General features: G+C 37.0%; 2 protein-coding genes across 2 annotated transcripts; one reads left to right on the forward strand and one right to left on the reverse strand.

Moving 5' to 3' along the window:
* The first annotated feature begins 3,395 nt into the window (after positions 1 to 3,395).
* On the forward strand, positions 3,396 to 4,250 carry LOC129778145 (probable RNA-binding protein EIF1AD). The gene is made up of 2 exons (XM_055784875.1): positions 3,396 to 3,535; positions 3,603 to 4,250. Exon 2 carries the CDS (start codon positions 3,619 to 3,621, stop codon positions 4,075 to 4,077), a length of 459 nt encoding a protein of 152 aa, XP_055640850.1. The 5' UTR covers positions 3,396 to 3,535; positions 3,603 to 3,618; the 3' UTR covers positions 4,078 to 4,250.
* On the reverse strand, positions 4,209 to 13,198 carry LOC129778144 (centrosomal protein of 97 kDa). Its single transcript, XM_055784874.1, has 8 exons — positions 13,022 to 13,198; positions 12,699 to 12,859; positions 12,372 to 12,632; positions 12,124 to 12,320; positions 11,700 to 12,070; positions 11,344 to 11,640; positions 11,089 to 11,289; positions 4,209 to 6,108 (listed from the first exon to the last, which is right to left on the reverse strand). Exons 1-8 carry the CDS (start codon positions 13,023 to 13,025, stop codon positions 4,904 to 4,906), a joined length of 2,697 nt encoding a protein of 898 aa, XP_055640849.1. The 5' UTR covers positions 13,026 to 13,198; the 3' UTR covers positions 4,209 to 4,903.
* Between the last annotated feature and the right edge of the window lie 2,600 nt (positions 13,199 to 15,798).

Raw genomic sequence — 15,798 nt, forward strand, 5'->3', positions numbered from 1 at the left:
CAGAAATTTGTGTTCCATTTGTATGGCAGCTCCCCCTTAAAGAGGGGGGTGGAGTGTCTAATACCAGGGACAGACATACAGCTGTACTTGCGTTGTAAGAGTACAACGTTGTACAGGTACTATCGTACCATGACAGACATACTTTGGTTGTACATTGTACCGTATGTCAAACTGACAATCAGAATTTTTCCAATTTTCAACACATATTTCAATGACGTTTTAATTTAGCGTCCAAACTATCAAGCAAATTTCCAGTCTGATTTATTAACTCAATAGAAAGTCAGCGAAAAGAATGTTTGCCAAGTGTTTTAGTTCGATTTGTTCATACTACCCACCACTAACCGTCAATGGCGCTGCGCACAGTACAACTGTAGCCATGTACAGCGGTAAAATAGGTCGGTACAGGTACAGCGATTGTACCGAGTTGCTTGCATGGTTCTAGTGCTGTACATGGTGACAGACATACAATTTTCGAAGTACAACGCTAGTACAGTTGTATCTAGGTAGTGCGGACTGAATCAAAACGGCTGTCAAAAAAGATCCAATTGAAATGTCAAAAGAGATCCAACGATCAGGAGTGTTATTTTTCTTATGATAATCAACACTATAAAAGAGGTATTGTTGTCAAGGGCAAAAATAATTAGAATTATAAAATGAACAAGCTACATTTTTCCGTCAATTGTTTAATTAACCATTGCATCTCTGAAAGAGCATCTCAACCTTTCACTGAGCAACGCATTTTTAATCTCCCCTCCCTTTGACATAACGTTTTTTCCGAACGAAATAAAAACAAACGAAGTCAGAGTCACGTAAATGTTTACTCCTGCGATTTGAAAATATTCGATAAAAAGTGGAAGGAAGAGATGCCAGATGATTTTTGAAAAAAGTCTGTAAAAACATGTGAATGTCTGTTAAAAATGTGGAAAAGTCTGTAAAAGTGTACAGATCTATAGAAATGTTTTTTAACGTTAATTTTCACATATTCATTAATACTTTGTACATCGCGATGCACGTAAGATTGTATTTTGTATATATATACAGCCATTCCATGCCAAACCAATATAGTGATTCTCAGATCTTCGTCAAAAGTGGTAATTTTGTTCTTTATCGCAAAACATTAAACTCGTTTTTTTTTATTTTTTCATTAGGGTGCCCATTTCCATTTTAGGGTGATCCAAAAAATTATTTTTTTCCACTTTTTCAAAAATGACTTTTTTCAAAAATTTATAACTTTCGAACCACTTAACCGATTTAGATGATCGACATATCAAATTCAAGCCAATGAGCTTTAATTGAGAAATATTGAAATTGCAGGTAATATGGATCCTATTTTCGCAATTATTGATTGTAGTCGTTTTTCAATGTATTCATGGCTTTGGACTAGGGGGCGCTTTTTTTTCTATATTTTTAATTGAAAGCTGAGAATTTTTACATAAAATATCTCGATATCAAAGATGCTTTTTTTTCGTTTTTGAAATATGATTTTTCAGAACTAATCGATGGTTCGAAAACAATTTTTCCCCATTTTTCCCACTACAAAAAGTCATAACTTTTGAACTATTGGACCGATTCCTATCATCGACATATCAAATTGAAGCTTACGAGTTATTTTTCTATGGAAAAATTTTACTTTTGCGAAAAAATTGAATTTTTCATTTTTGTAATTATTGATTCAGTTAGTTTTTCATAGTTTTCTCGGTTAAAGATAGGAGCGCTATATTTTTTATATTTTTCATGGAAAGCTGAGGATTATTTACCTAACATATCTCGATATCAGAGATGCTATAATTCTCATTTTTAAGTTATAACTTTGTAAATTTAACATGTTTTAAGTCTTCGATCAATATTCCCGCTTCTAGAATCCAAACTTCCCGCAAGTGTGATATTTTTTCAAATTTTGCTTATTGGCTTCCATTTAATATATCGATCATCTAAATCGGTTCAGTAGTTAAAATGTTATGATTTTTTGCAGAATGTTATTTTTGGACAAAGGGGGAAAAATGATTTTTCGAACCACCGGTTAACTTTGAAAAATCATATCTAAAAAACGAAAAAAATAGCATCTCTGATATCGATATATGTTATGTAAAAAATTCTCAGCTTTCAAGAAAAAATATAAAAAAATATGGCGCCCTCTAGTCCAAAGTCATAAAAAAATAAAAATACGATTACAATCAATAATTACTAAAACATAATCATTTTTTTCGCAAGTTAAATATTTTTCACTAACAGGCTAGGTCATTAGTTCAATTTTATATGTCGATCTTCTAAATCAGTGATTCAAAAGTTATTAATTTTCATTTGTCATTTTTGGGAATAAGTGGAAAAAATTGATTTTTCGGGCCACTTAATAACTTATGTGTTGTAAGTGTGTTTAAATGTTTCAACAATCTACACATATATACATACACATATATACGCGTTGTTAATTTTTATAAAAATCAGTATTTTTTCGTTGATATATTGGACATCCACCAAGGCTTGCGGTCTTGTCGTTGATGAAATTTATAAGAAAATGCAGTGAATATTTTCCATCCGCCATGCAAGGCTATACAAGTTTTAGATCACCACACGGCCATAAACCATGTCTGTGGTAACAATATCGAACAGTAACCCATACTTCGTCATAAGCAGACCCGAAAGCGAATGTAAGTTGTTGAAAATAGAATGAAAATTTTTATTCGATGTTGTTTAAATACTTATAAGACATAGTCCTGACCCTAACTTAACTATTCTTCAATAAATCTCCTTGCATTTCAGCAAAACAATCTTATCTAGAACAGAAAATAATTATCAGAGACAATTTTCATTCAAGATTTTTCCTTTCCTGCAGAGAATGCAATTTTTCATTAATTGTGAATAACCGTATTCTCTCTTTCGTCTGCAATGATGTCATGGCAAAAGTACGAGTTTCAAACTTTATACACACCAGATTGGCCAACCAGAAAGACTGCCGGGCCGCAGGTTGAGTATCGCTGGTCTAACGTCATGTGTATTGATATAAACTAAATATAATAACTTTTCTGTATTAAAACTATGGAAAAATGTCATATGGTGAGTCGAATATCTTTGATGTGATGAATAAAGCCTCTTATTTTTCAAAAACCTGTGAAATATTTTTGTATCCAAAAAGTCTACAACAAAAATGAAAAGTGTTTTACAGATGTCTGTAAATTTACAAACATATTTGTAAATCTGGCATCCCTGGTGGTCTGAGAATTTATTGCAAAAAATCGCTTGAAAACATGCATGAATTTGCTTGAAAATGAAGTGGATTGAGTCCGCACCACTTAGGGTCAAATATCTTCAAAATGAAAACATTTCTTCAAACCTGGCATCCCTGACAAGAACATAGCAAAAATCAAGGAAAAACATCGCAATGCCGGCTGCTGTCAAAATCATCAAAATAAAAGCCTGCTGTTTATTTACCTTTGATTTTGATCGTGTTGTGTAGGTTCCGAAATTATAAATGCTCATTCCAACTGCTATAAGATTCCTTATATCAATTATAAATTATTCGAAAACGAAGCATCAAGTGGGTGTCATATATTTTGTATTCCCAAAACGCATGCAAATATTCATTGGAAACCAATTTCATCTAGCACTTGCTGAGCGACAATGTCCCGTGTGACTAAAATCAAGCACATCATCAAAGAACAGGAAGCGGATGAGTTCGACGTTCCGAAAGAAAACCAAACGATTGTTCGGGTGGTCGCCAGTCGTGGAAATAACTTGCACGAAGTAGAACCGGCAGTCGATGGAGAGGAACGCTTCCTAGTATCTATGCCGGGAAAGTTTCGTAAAAATTTCTGGATCAAGAGAGGCGATTTCGTCCTGGTGGAACCGATAGAGGAAGGGAACAAGGTAAAGGCGGAAATTTGTCGCATCCTCAATGCGGAGCACATTAAAGTGTTCGAAGCGGCAGGAGTTTGGCCGAAACGCTTCACCAAAAAGCGCGAACATGACGATGATCTCGATGAAGATGGATTGGTGATGAACACCAACCGGAAGTTTGCTGTGGAAGAGAGCAGCGACGAGGATGATGAAAGCACGGACGAGAGCGAAAATGAATCGTAACTGGATTTTCTTTTGCAAAATTTCATTAGGCTACCCATAAGAAATACATTTGTGGTGTAGAAATGCAAAATGCTAAAATTAAGTTTCTGCGCTTCAAATATGTAATACCTATATGAATAAGTATACAGTAGTTTTCAATTCAGAGAATAAAAAGTTAAGAAAATTGCGTTTTATTTTTGGCTTTTATCTTTGTTTTATAATAACATCTAAAGTGTACGAAGCAAATTACCAGTATTTATAGTTCATATAATTATTCAGTGCACTTGTTTTCTCATGGTTTTGTGTTTTTCAATTACATTCTGTTTCTCTCGCACTATATGCATCTTGCAATATGTCCCATGAACAAAGAACAAATACTGTTGTGAATAGGTAATATCCTTCATCCAAGGGTTTCGCGGAAACTTATACTATTGACCTTATTCAGAAAGACGTTTAGTTTATGCTAAACTCTTCAGTAAAAATGTATATTATTTGGAGAAAAGACAATATTTATATTGTTCTATTTGTTATGTTCATTTTCGAAAGCTTCTCAAGCACCCAGCAGAATTTCAGTATTTTGACTGCGTAGAATGTCGGAATGTTCTTAATAACAATATGTAGTTTAAAACTGAAATACAAACTTATTTGATATATTAAAAAACAAAACTATTCATATGAGTACGATTATGAAGCGTAGTCTGAATATCAGTGCCAACTTATATATTACTTAAAAATAATTAACAAAATAAAACAGTACTTTGAACTGGAGTAAAATAACACACAGTCTAATGCTTGTGGAGATCGACATCGATGACTACATGTAGCTAGATCTACAATTTCTTTATAGTTAGTTATTTCTCTTCTGCAAGCGCTCACTACTTTCCAACTCTTTTTCGTCTTGCTCTTTTTGCTCACCATCGTCGTTTTCTTCGGTATCGCCAGGATCAGCTTCGATTTCGACCACCATTTCATCCGTGCCGTCATCTTCCTTGATATCCCCTTCCTCAATGATGGGTTTACCTTCCTGGGAAGTTATTTTCGGTGATGTTTCCGAAGAGCTTATCGGTAACGTTGATGGCCTGGCCAATTTGCGATCCAAGCTGCTCGTGCTGACTGTTCGGAATGGAAATGTTGGCAGCTGCTCTACCTGGGGTGTGTGCACGGCAATGATTTCCGTTTGCGTTTCACAACTGTCTTTAACATTTCGAGCATCCTTTGTACACGTTGTATTTGCATTTTGTGGCATGCTAGCGAAGAACTGCATACAGTTAACAATATCTTTCACAGATGTCTGCAGCTGTTGAACTTGATTCATCAACATGGAGCATGTTTTCGTTAAATCCTGGACCACTAGCACCGAATTATTGCCATTGTTAATGACATCAAGCTTCAGTGTGTCCGTCGTTCCGTTAGCCGATTGTGATGGCTGCATAGCAGAAACCTTCTTCCACAAAGCGTTGATGGCTTGCATTTGGAGCTGCTGTATTTTTCGCTCATTCTCCAGAGCCGTCTTTGTCATTTCCATATCTTTGGTTAACTTCAGAATGTAATCTTGTGTTCGCTTCTTCTGTAAAACTTCCGCAATGCTTTGGCCTCGTTTCCTAGTCATATAACCACGCCATATTTTCTGGATGAGTATCGCTGAGTTTTCGGTGGTTTTGTTGTTAACGGTTGAAGTCTTGTCCACAGTATCCTTGTCCTGTGCTTTCATATAAATTTGACCACTTTGTTGGGCTGCTTTATTGCGTATCGTTTTCAGTTTATCAATGTTGATCACCTCGCTATCTTCATCCGAACTAACGGCATTGCTGGGAGCACCGTCAACCACATTAGTCTGTGCCGTAATAATCGAATGCTTAGATTGAGCAGAATGTGGCCGTGACTGGCTATTGTTAATGTTTATCATGGTTTTTCGGGGGGACAAAGATGGCGAGGAACGTTCACTGCTAATACTGTTACTAGTGCTGTTGTTTGTTGAGGTGCTACGTTTTGTTGGCCTCGGACTAGAACTCTTCACCATGTTTGTCGGTATGCCTGCAGCACGCGTGTTGTCTGAAAATGGATTATTCGATTATTTGTTTGATGTACAGAATCAATATTTCTCACTTCTACAAACAATTAAATGACAATATAAAGATATTTATGTTCCTTTCAGAACACTTCTCGTTTGCTTCGTTGTTTATCTAGACCTATCTAGACGAATTTGTATTCACAATAGGGTAAAATTCAAAATGTAATCAATGTTCAACAGAACGGATTGTCGTTAAAACTTCACGCATGGGTTTTTGAGGACAGCACCTTTTTAACGTAGGATTACATTTGACAACTTTAGTAAAGGGTGGAAAATGAGAATCGAAATTTATGACGAAATCATGAAATATTACAAACGCCTAGAACTGAATTATTTTTTGAGTAGATTGCGGATATATTTGGTTGGGGAAACAGAAATATCGTATATTGTCAATATATGGCAACACTTAAACATCTCTTGTGTTGTACTTGTCCTTTTCAGTCTCAAGTTATAGCGCGTCAAAGATGGAGTCAATCGCCATATTGTACGTTTTTACTACCTGCGAGGTAAAACTGCAATGAAGGCGGCTGAAAAAAATCGTGTAGTTTATGGACCCGATACTGTAACGATTCGCACAGCACAGCGTTGGTTTCATCGATTTCGTTCTGGTGTAGTGGCTTTCGAAGATACACCCCGTACTGGTAAGCCAATCGTCGTGGAAACCGATAAAATCGTTGAAATCATCCAAGTAGACCGGCATGTGAGCACTCGCTCGATTGGCCAGGAACTGGGTATAGACCATAGAACCATTTGCAGAAGATTAGATTCCAAAAAAAAGCTGGATATATGGGTGCCACGCGAGTTGACGCAAAAAAATCTTTTAGACCGAATCAACGCCTGCGATGCACTGCCTCGACCCATTTTTGAAGAAGATGGTGACTGGTGATGAAAAGTGGACCACATACAACAACCTAAAGCGAAAAAAGTCGTGGTCGAAGCGCGGTGAGCCGGCCCAAACCATCGACATCTTTGATGATCCGCCAGAAGCTACCTTCTGAATGGCAACAAGTTTGCGAACAAAACGGCGCATATTTGACTTAAATTGGATAATTTGAAGTATGTTAAATAAAGCGTCAAATTTCGATCAGAAATATGACATTTCTTTTTCCCCAACCCTATATTTGCATCAATTGATTGTAAATAGAGGTGAAGCTATTTGCTATTTGGCCGGATACCGGTTATTAGAAAAATTAACAATTTCTCATCAACAAAAGATAAATCGTAACAAAATAGCTCATTAACCCCTTCCCGTACGACTAAAAGAAGGTTAAAGCAGTGGGTGGCGTACCGTCAGAAACCAGACGGAAAAAAAGTAAAAAAAACTGAAGGAAAAGAAGAAAAAATTATAGGAGGTTGTGTCCGAGACACGACCACATTATTGACATAGAACTACGCTTCGTCGCTTCATAATGATTTCGGATATTATTTTAGAATGCTGCGAAATTTTAGAAATAACTGTTTAGTAGAATGGTTTGGTCGCCCTGAAATGGTTTTTGACGTGGGACTACGTCTAACCGGAATATATGGAAGGTAAAATGAAAACCTAAACACAGAACATGCAGGAAAAAATGAAAGATTTCGAATGCTTATAGCTCGAACATTTCGTACTGGATAGGAGAGATGTTTGCATCACTTGATAGGGAATATTTCTACGCATCTATCGCAACTAACAAAATGTTGTTTTTCATTAGATACACAATTGAATAACTGTAAAATATTAGGCGTTATCTAAACGCCCTAACTGCATCGTTTTGATTGGCCCGATTTACGGTTTCCCTAACACAGCCATCAAAACCAAGCAGCCTTGGGGAAATCGGCATTGCAAATACATGAAAGTAGGGGGACTTTTGTTCTCATCGAAAAATGTTCCCTAACACAGACTTTAAAACCAAGCAGCCAAATTGGTATTACAAACACACGAAAGAGCCTAGAGGCGAGTGAACTGAAAAGTTTAAACCCTCTTAAAGCCAAAAAGAAGAAAAAGAACACACGAAAGTAGGGGGAGCTTTTGTTCCCACCGAAATGTGTTCCCTAATAGAGATTTCTAAACCAAGGTGCCTGGAGAAATCGGTATTTCAAATTCATGCAAGTCGGAGGTATTTTTGTTCCGACTGGAATGTGTTTCCCTAACACAGACTTCAAATCCATGAAGCGTGGGGAAATCGGCATTGCGAATTCATACAAATCGGGAGTATTTTTGTTCCGATTGAAATGTGTTTCCCTAACACAGACTTCAAAACCGAGGTTTCTGGGGAAATCGGCTCTGCAAATAAATGCAAACTGCGAGTACTTTTGTCCTCGCTTGCCTTTGTGCAGAGTGGAATATGTCTGTCCTAACATGATCTTCTAAACTTAGGAACCTGGGAAAATCGTGCAGCCACTAGAAGCGAATGAACTTCCCAGTTTCAAGCAAATTCGAGATTCGAGAAGTATGTACACTTTTGGGATGTAAACTTCAGAGGGAAATGTAAAATAAAATAATCGTTTGATAATTTTTTGAAGATTTTCAGCCTTAGGCTGGTTCATCAAACGTTTGATAATTCTTCCGTACATATATTTTGTTCTAGTCATCATACCAAACGTAAAAGGTCCGTCATTAAATTTACTTGTAACGAAGAACAATCAATCACAATAAATGAATTGACTTTACACAGCATTTGTTCATTTTTTTCACTCACAGAGCAAATATATTGAACTCAATTGAATTTGGAAACTGTTTCATTCAATCAAGAATTTCATCAATGCAAACGAATGATTGCTAAGCTAAGGTAGTTCCACGTGAACCTTGCGGTTATATCATAGATATAACCCACTCATTTTTTTTATTGTGAAATCAGTTGACGATAATTGATTGATGATTAATTCTTGCCTCAATACACACGCTGATTGTATGTTGCACTTTGTTTCATGTCAATGTATTGAAGCGACTATAAATATAAACACTTCCCATCATTTTGCGCTATTCTCAAAAGAAACGCTTCTGGTAATATTACTGGCCTCGAAAAAAGTTGCGTTACTTTCTCATGCTCGGGATAAGCGCAGCTGTTATCCTTAGTGGAGAAGGTTTCACTACTGGCAAGCGAAACCCAATCACATACAAAATTCTAGAACGACATTTACTTTCTTGGTGATTGAATAAACGAAATAAATTCTGTCTGTTAATCTCAATAACGTCGAGAAGAGATGCATTGCTTCATTATGATCAAGATCAGCGCAAATGCCATTTTCTAAGGCAGTTTTGCGATTGGCACGCGAACCCAAATAACTCACAATTCGCGTTGACGGCGGAATGGTGTCGACTCTTCTCTATCAGATGAGTCGGCCCTAATGCAGTTTTAAATTACTAAAATGTGTATGAACATTTTTTCTTGGCTTTATTTACCTACTAGAAGTACGTTGTTCTGACTCTAATTTAAACTGTTTTCTATGAATTTACAGACATTCTCACCAAAACATACCATTATAATATAAAATTATCCTTAGACACAAGTTTTGTATGATATTTTTTCACTACTTGCAAGCAAAAGGGATTTTCATTTACATAGAATACTAATTTGATTTGGGAAAAATAATTTTCATTCATAATTTTTATTTTAAAAGTGTGTTCATTTCATCTGCAAACCCATATTGTCATGCCTACTACCCTATTTCGTAATACGAAGTTCAATGCCATCAACGCGGATAGCACGACATTCACTATGGTTTAGCTTGATATTCTTCAAATAGTTATGTGGCGCATAAACTCAACGCCTGCTTCGCCATAGCGTCAGTTTGATGCATAGATGCAATGTCAAAGGCACCAACGAAGCCCTTTTAATGACGGAAAACAAGCGATGGTAACTGCTTCGAACAAAAAAAAAGTCTCAATATTTGTCTCAGCAGAGATCCATTGATCATACCCTAACGCAAATATTCCTCTTCCGCTACCTTGCTCTTTGTTTATATTTATTATCGCGGCAGCATAATTTCCAAAATTCGCCCACCGTAGCATTAGAATATTAGGTTGCAGAAGCTGTGTGTGTAACCGCCGGGATGATTCCCATCTGCATAACTTTGGTGGAACAAACGCAAGGTAACCAGAGGTATCCGCAAAACGATGGGAGAGAGGTCGATGGACAAATGGCAGCAGGAATGGCATACGGCGGAGAACGGCAGATGGACGTATAGGCTGATACCGATACCATCGCTTCAGACAATATCTACATCGGTTCGGGCACACCGTGTCATCCCTCTGTCCGGAGTGTGGACATATGCGGAGATATGGAGGAAATACCGGAGCACGTCGTTTTTGTCTGTCCCAGGTTCACAGCAAGGCGCGACGGGCTGCCTGCACTTCATGTCGGGAATATTGTAAAGGAGATGTGCCGTGACGAGAGGATCTGGAATGTCGTGAACAGTGCAACCACTCAAATCATGTCGGAGCTGCAGCGAAAGTTGAGGGCCGACCATGTGAACATGTGTCATGAATTATTTAAGAATAAGGTATTTAGTATATCTAAGAATAGAGTTGTTAAGACACTGAAGTTACGTTAACAGAAATAAAAACAAAAACACAAACACAAAAAAACTCTATAATAATAGCCACATATCACCAAACGAATTTCAACAGAACTCGTTCCGAAAAACAACCATAATCGTTTATTAAATTTATATTCATTTAGTTGTAAGCGTAGCAACACTCGAACCGGGTTCAACTAGTTTAAAATAAATACTCATAAAGGAAGATAATAGATGAAATTACAAAAGTTGTTGTAAAAAAAAGCAATCACATAAAAGGTGGTATTCATGAAATTTGTCAACATTAACTTATTTATATAAGCCATGCCAAACCAATATAGAATGGTAGTTTTGTTCATTATTCGACCTGTGAACGTTTCATATTGATACGTTCAGAAGCACCTAATCGCAAATCATACCAGAAGTGAATGCTACGCGACAACCTGTTCAATGTTCACACATACCTTTGGTTTTTATAGCCTTCGGAATCTGCGGTGTTTGGGGCTGCGGCTGGTTAGCGCAATTCTGCATATTGCGTTGCACTATAGTGGCAGGCGAAGTGGTCGGCCCACAATCGGGACTCATCAAAGATTCAGGTACAGGAACCATCTTGGAAGCGGCTGCCAGTGGACCACCCATCAGAACCTGTGTTGCTGTAGTTTGATCTAAAATTGCGAACAAGTGTTGGAAAAAAAATATGGAAGGTCTCCGCTTAATACCGTTATAAAGATTATTTCCACCAGCATTTGATTGCTTCGTTGGGCCAATACTCTCGTTCATCAGAGTGTTTTGAGAATTATTAATAATGTTGCTGTTGTTTAGCATATTTGGGTCTAGACTTTGCGTCATAATATTATCAGAAGTAATGTTATCGATCAAAGATTTAGTAAGCTCGAACAGCGGACTGTTACTGGAGTTATCTATCTGGCTGGAAGTCATTGAATTACAGGAAACATTACCATGATAACTACTAGACATGGTGTCAGGTGAACTTTGGCGACCACTGAGGCGTGTCACTGAAAAATTTTAATGTCAGTACAAAGCAAGAATAAAAATAATTACAGAGTCGAAATACCTCTCGGTGATTGTATACGACTGGTTTGCCCTTTTCGTCTCAAAGAAGACGGTGAATTGTTTGCTGGTGACGCAGTCCCATCACATCCACTAGAATGTTGCTCCTGTAGCTGACGCTGGTGCTGTTGTGCCTTACTCAAGATCAATCTCAATTTACGTTCATTCTCATTCTCCAGTGCTTCCCCAGATAAAGGGCAAACTGTGCTCAGATAGCGAGCTAAGGATATTTGTTCTCCAATACGAAATTGACGGCCACGGCCTTGGCTATAAAGCCATTCGGCTTTCAAGCTTTCTATTGCCGTGACAACGAATCCATCGATGACTTTAACGCTCATACACCAATTTAAGACAAACGGACGATAATCGAACCCACTGAAAATAGTTGAGTAATAATATATTCATGTTATATGCAAAGTACCGCTCACATTGAGTTTCCTGTCATTTGCACACAAGGATTTTCCGCTATTGTGATACTATTAAGATTGTTCAGATGACTCAATGTACAAATCTCATTCAGATCGGAAATGTTGTTCTTAGTTAGGGTTAACGTGTCGAGCGACAGAGGCAAATATTTATCGCATTGTCTCAAATGAGCTATTCGATTACCATTCATATAAAGCTCCTAGAAAGAATAATTTCTTATTAGATAGAAATACAACAATCACATTGATACCTTCAAATTCTTCAAAAAGGATATATCCGAAATGATGGCGATGCTATTCTCAGATAAGTTCAAGTGTTCTAAATTAGTGTTTGTGTTTAAATGCTCAATCGTTTTAATATTATTTCCTTCGAGATTAAGATGTGTTAGATGAGTCAAATCTTTTAATCCTTCAATTGTTAAAATTCCGTTGTATGATAAGTTCAGCTCCCGTAGACAGTGTAAGCGGCAAACTCCGTACATTCGAAGCAGTTGATTTTTACAAAGCGATAACTATGAAAACAATCACATGTTCTGAATAAATATATATATATATTGATTAGATCAATAAATGTTTACCTTTTCAATTTTGAGATACGAATCGATATTGTCAATCTTCTGTAGTTCGTTGTCATCTAATATCAGCACTTTGTACTGCTGTGCATCGTCGGTCTTCGGAATCTTTTTGAGACATTTCTTCGATAAATCAAGGATACACTGCTGTGAATCTACTTCGACCTCTGTAACGATGATAATCACCATTTATTATTCGGCTTTTTATGACATTTGAAAATAAGAATACTGTTTCGCAATACGCATTTCCTTTAAAATATGGAATACATTTCATAATTCAAAAACAGACAAGCAAACGCGACATTATGTTACAGAAGCTATATATTTACCCATTTTCAATCAATTCGGTCTTTCACAACACTATTTTTCTTCAAGAAAATTAGAGGAATCCTTGTTTTTCACCTTATGTTTAGCAAATTATCCTTTATGCTGCTACGGGATAATGCTGAGCCTTTTTCTAAAATTAACGAATAATCCCGACTTAAATTGGATGTTCCATCTCTGATTGACGTAGCACTAATGGCATACGATATTCCTCAGAATACAACTCCGAGCTTTATTGGGTCGACACATTTGAATAGCCTAAGAGCAGGAAGAATCGTCCTGGATTAAACACGCACACTTTGAAGCCACCGTATCGTGCGGGGGTGATTTCACATAATGTTGGTGCTACATTACCGACATTGGTTTATTATGTTGAAAATAAACATGATAATGAGTGGAAAGCAGGGGTGAGCTAGGACATTGCTTTTGTCGTTTATTTTGCGAACTGAAGTACTGAACTAATTACAAGAATTCAACATTCTAGGTTCATGTTAGATGATGCTTGAATACGGGCAATTGAGATTATTGTTGGTTAGAAACCAATTCAAGTATCTCATTTGTTTGCATAACATCAAACTAAATATAGCAGTATTTTCATTCCATGTTGTTCATCTGCGAAAATTATCATCAATCTCAATTTAGTTCCCAGCTCGTCTCCATGAAGTACTACTGATTATAGAATCTTTTGTGAGATGATCCTACTTAGGCCAAGGTGACATTGGTTCGGAGTGCGCCGGAAAATTTGATTGCACGATAACTGACGAAAAGAAACAAACACTTTTGTTGGATAGAAGTAGGATACGTTTATGACAAGGTAACCTGGACTCGAAGTGTGTAGGACACGATTCACTTATACTTATGACAGACATACAGCTGTACTACCGTTGTACTTCGAAAATTGTATGTCTGTCACCATGTACAGCGCTAGAACCATGCAAGCAACTCGGTACAATCGCTGTACCTGTACCGACCTATTTTACTGCTGTACATGGCTACAGTTGTACTGTGCGCAGCGCCATAGACGGTTAGTGGTGGGTAGCATGAACAAACTAAATCGAAACATTTGGTATACATTCTTTTCATTGACTGTCTCTTGAGTTAATAACTCAGATTGGAAACCTATTTGTTGTGTTTGATAGTTTAGACGCTAAATAAAAATCTTTTTAATTGAAATATTGGTGAAAATACAATGCAATAAATTCAAATTTATGATTGTCAGTTTGACATGCGGTACAATGTTCAACCAAAGTATGTGTGTCATGCTATCGTGGTACCTGTACAACGCTGTACACGTACAACGCTAGTACAGTTGTATGTCTGTCTATGGTATAAGACAAGAATGGTTCTCTATTTTTAGTTTGCTTTACACGAAAGTTCCTTACGGCTAGATTTGTACATAATTACTTATTTACTATCTGGGCGGATTCCCCAGTTCGAGCGAGAAAGGGACAATTGTATTCTCGCTGTGCGCTGTGCCTTTGAGTTCATTTGCTGGCACTTGGTGCGCAGATGTGTGTTACTAAAGGCTGATTTAGACGATGCCAGTCAGCGCTCTAGTTGATGTATCCAGTGTACAGAGAACAGACACTCTGTTCAAGTTACTTGTACCAGTATCGAACAAGTAATTGGCCTCTAACTTAAACGGAGTGTCTATTCTCTATTCAATGGATACTTCAACTAGAGCGCTGACTGGCATCGTCTAAATCAGCCTTAAGTTGCAGTGAAAAGCAGAAATCAAAACATAGCAAGGTCGTTAATGGTTAACATATGGAGCTTAGTAAGTCATGTCGCTCATTACAAATAATGTGTACGGATTCGGGGAAGAAGAGTGTGTCACATTGGGTGGTTTATGACATGGAAATGGGAGAATGGATGAATCGGTGTTTTATAGGAAACATATGATCTAGTGTGGGAAAGAGGATATCGGCACAGCACACATGCTTCCAGAATCAAAAATTATGAATGAAAATTTACTTTAACGTATCGTTTTTTTTTATTTTATGTGATGAAATAAGAGTTTTTCCGAAATTGCAAAAACATATTGAACGAAACTAATTATTTTTGGGATAAACAGGAAACGCATCTAAAAATGGTTAAGTGGGTGTCAGCAATACATGTGTTAGGTAATCAAACAATATGAAGTAAAAATTTTCATTCAAACTTTTATATTCTACACTGCACTTGGCCCTATTGATCTGATAGAGAATAATTTACCTCCCAAGCACTAATATCGCCACCAGACGTCGACACTGTACATTTGTCATCGCAAATTAAACAAATCAGACTATATAACGCACACCAACAAACCACCGCATTCTTAAAACTGAAAACGTTTTTTTTTTTCATTACAGAGTCAGTTTTGCACTAACTCAGTTTTAAAAACGAATTCGCTAGTAGATTCAAATTTAAATTTACAAATATTCCCACCTTAAAAAATTATAACAGGTTATGTCCACGACACGAACGCATTGTTGACGTAGAACTACGCTGTAGTTTAATTCAAGTCGCTTGTTTATAACTGCGAATATTTTTTTATAACGCCATGAAATTTTTTTTTCTTGTAGAATCATTTGACGATTATTCATTCTTGTTCTCGCAGAACAATACATGCTCGAGATAAGCGCAGTAATCATCCTTAGTGGAGAATGTTTTGCTACTGACAAGCGAAACCAAATCACTGACAAAAGTCCAGAACATTTATTTTCTTGGTGAGCTGACGATAGCCTAGCTTGATGATTCCCCACACAATTGTGTAGCTCAGAACCTTAATGGAGGGATGTCT

The sequence above is a fragment of the Toxorhynchites rutilus genome, chromosome 3, assembly GCF_029784135.1.
Source record: "Toxorhynchites rutilus septentrionalis strain SRP chromosome 3, ASM2978413v1, whole genome shotgun sequence".
Classification (NCBI taxonomy): Eukaryota; Metazoa; Arthropoda; class Insecta; order Diptera; family Culicidae; genus Toxorhynchites; species Toxorhynchites rutilus.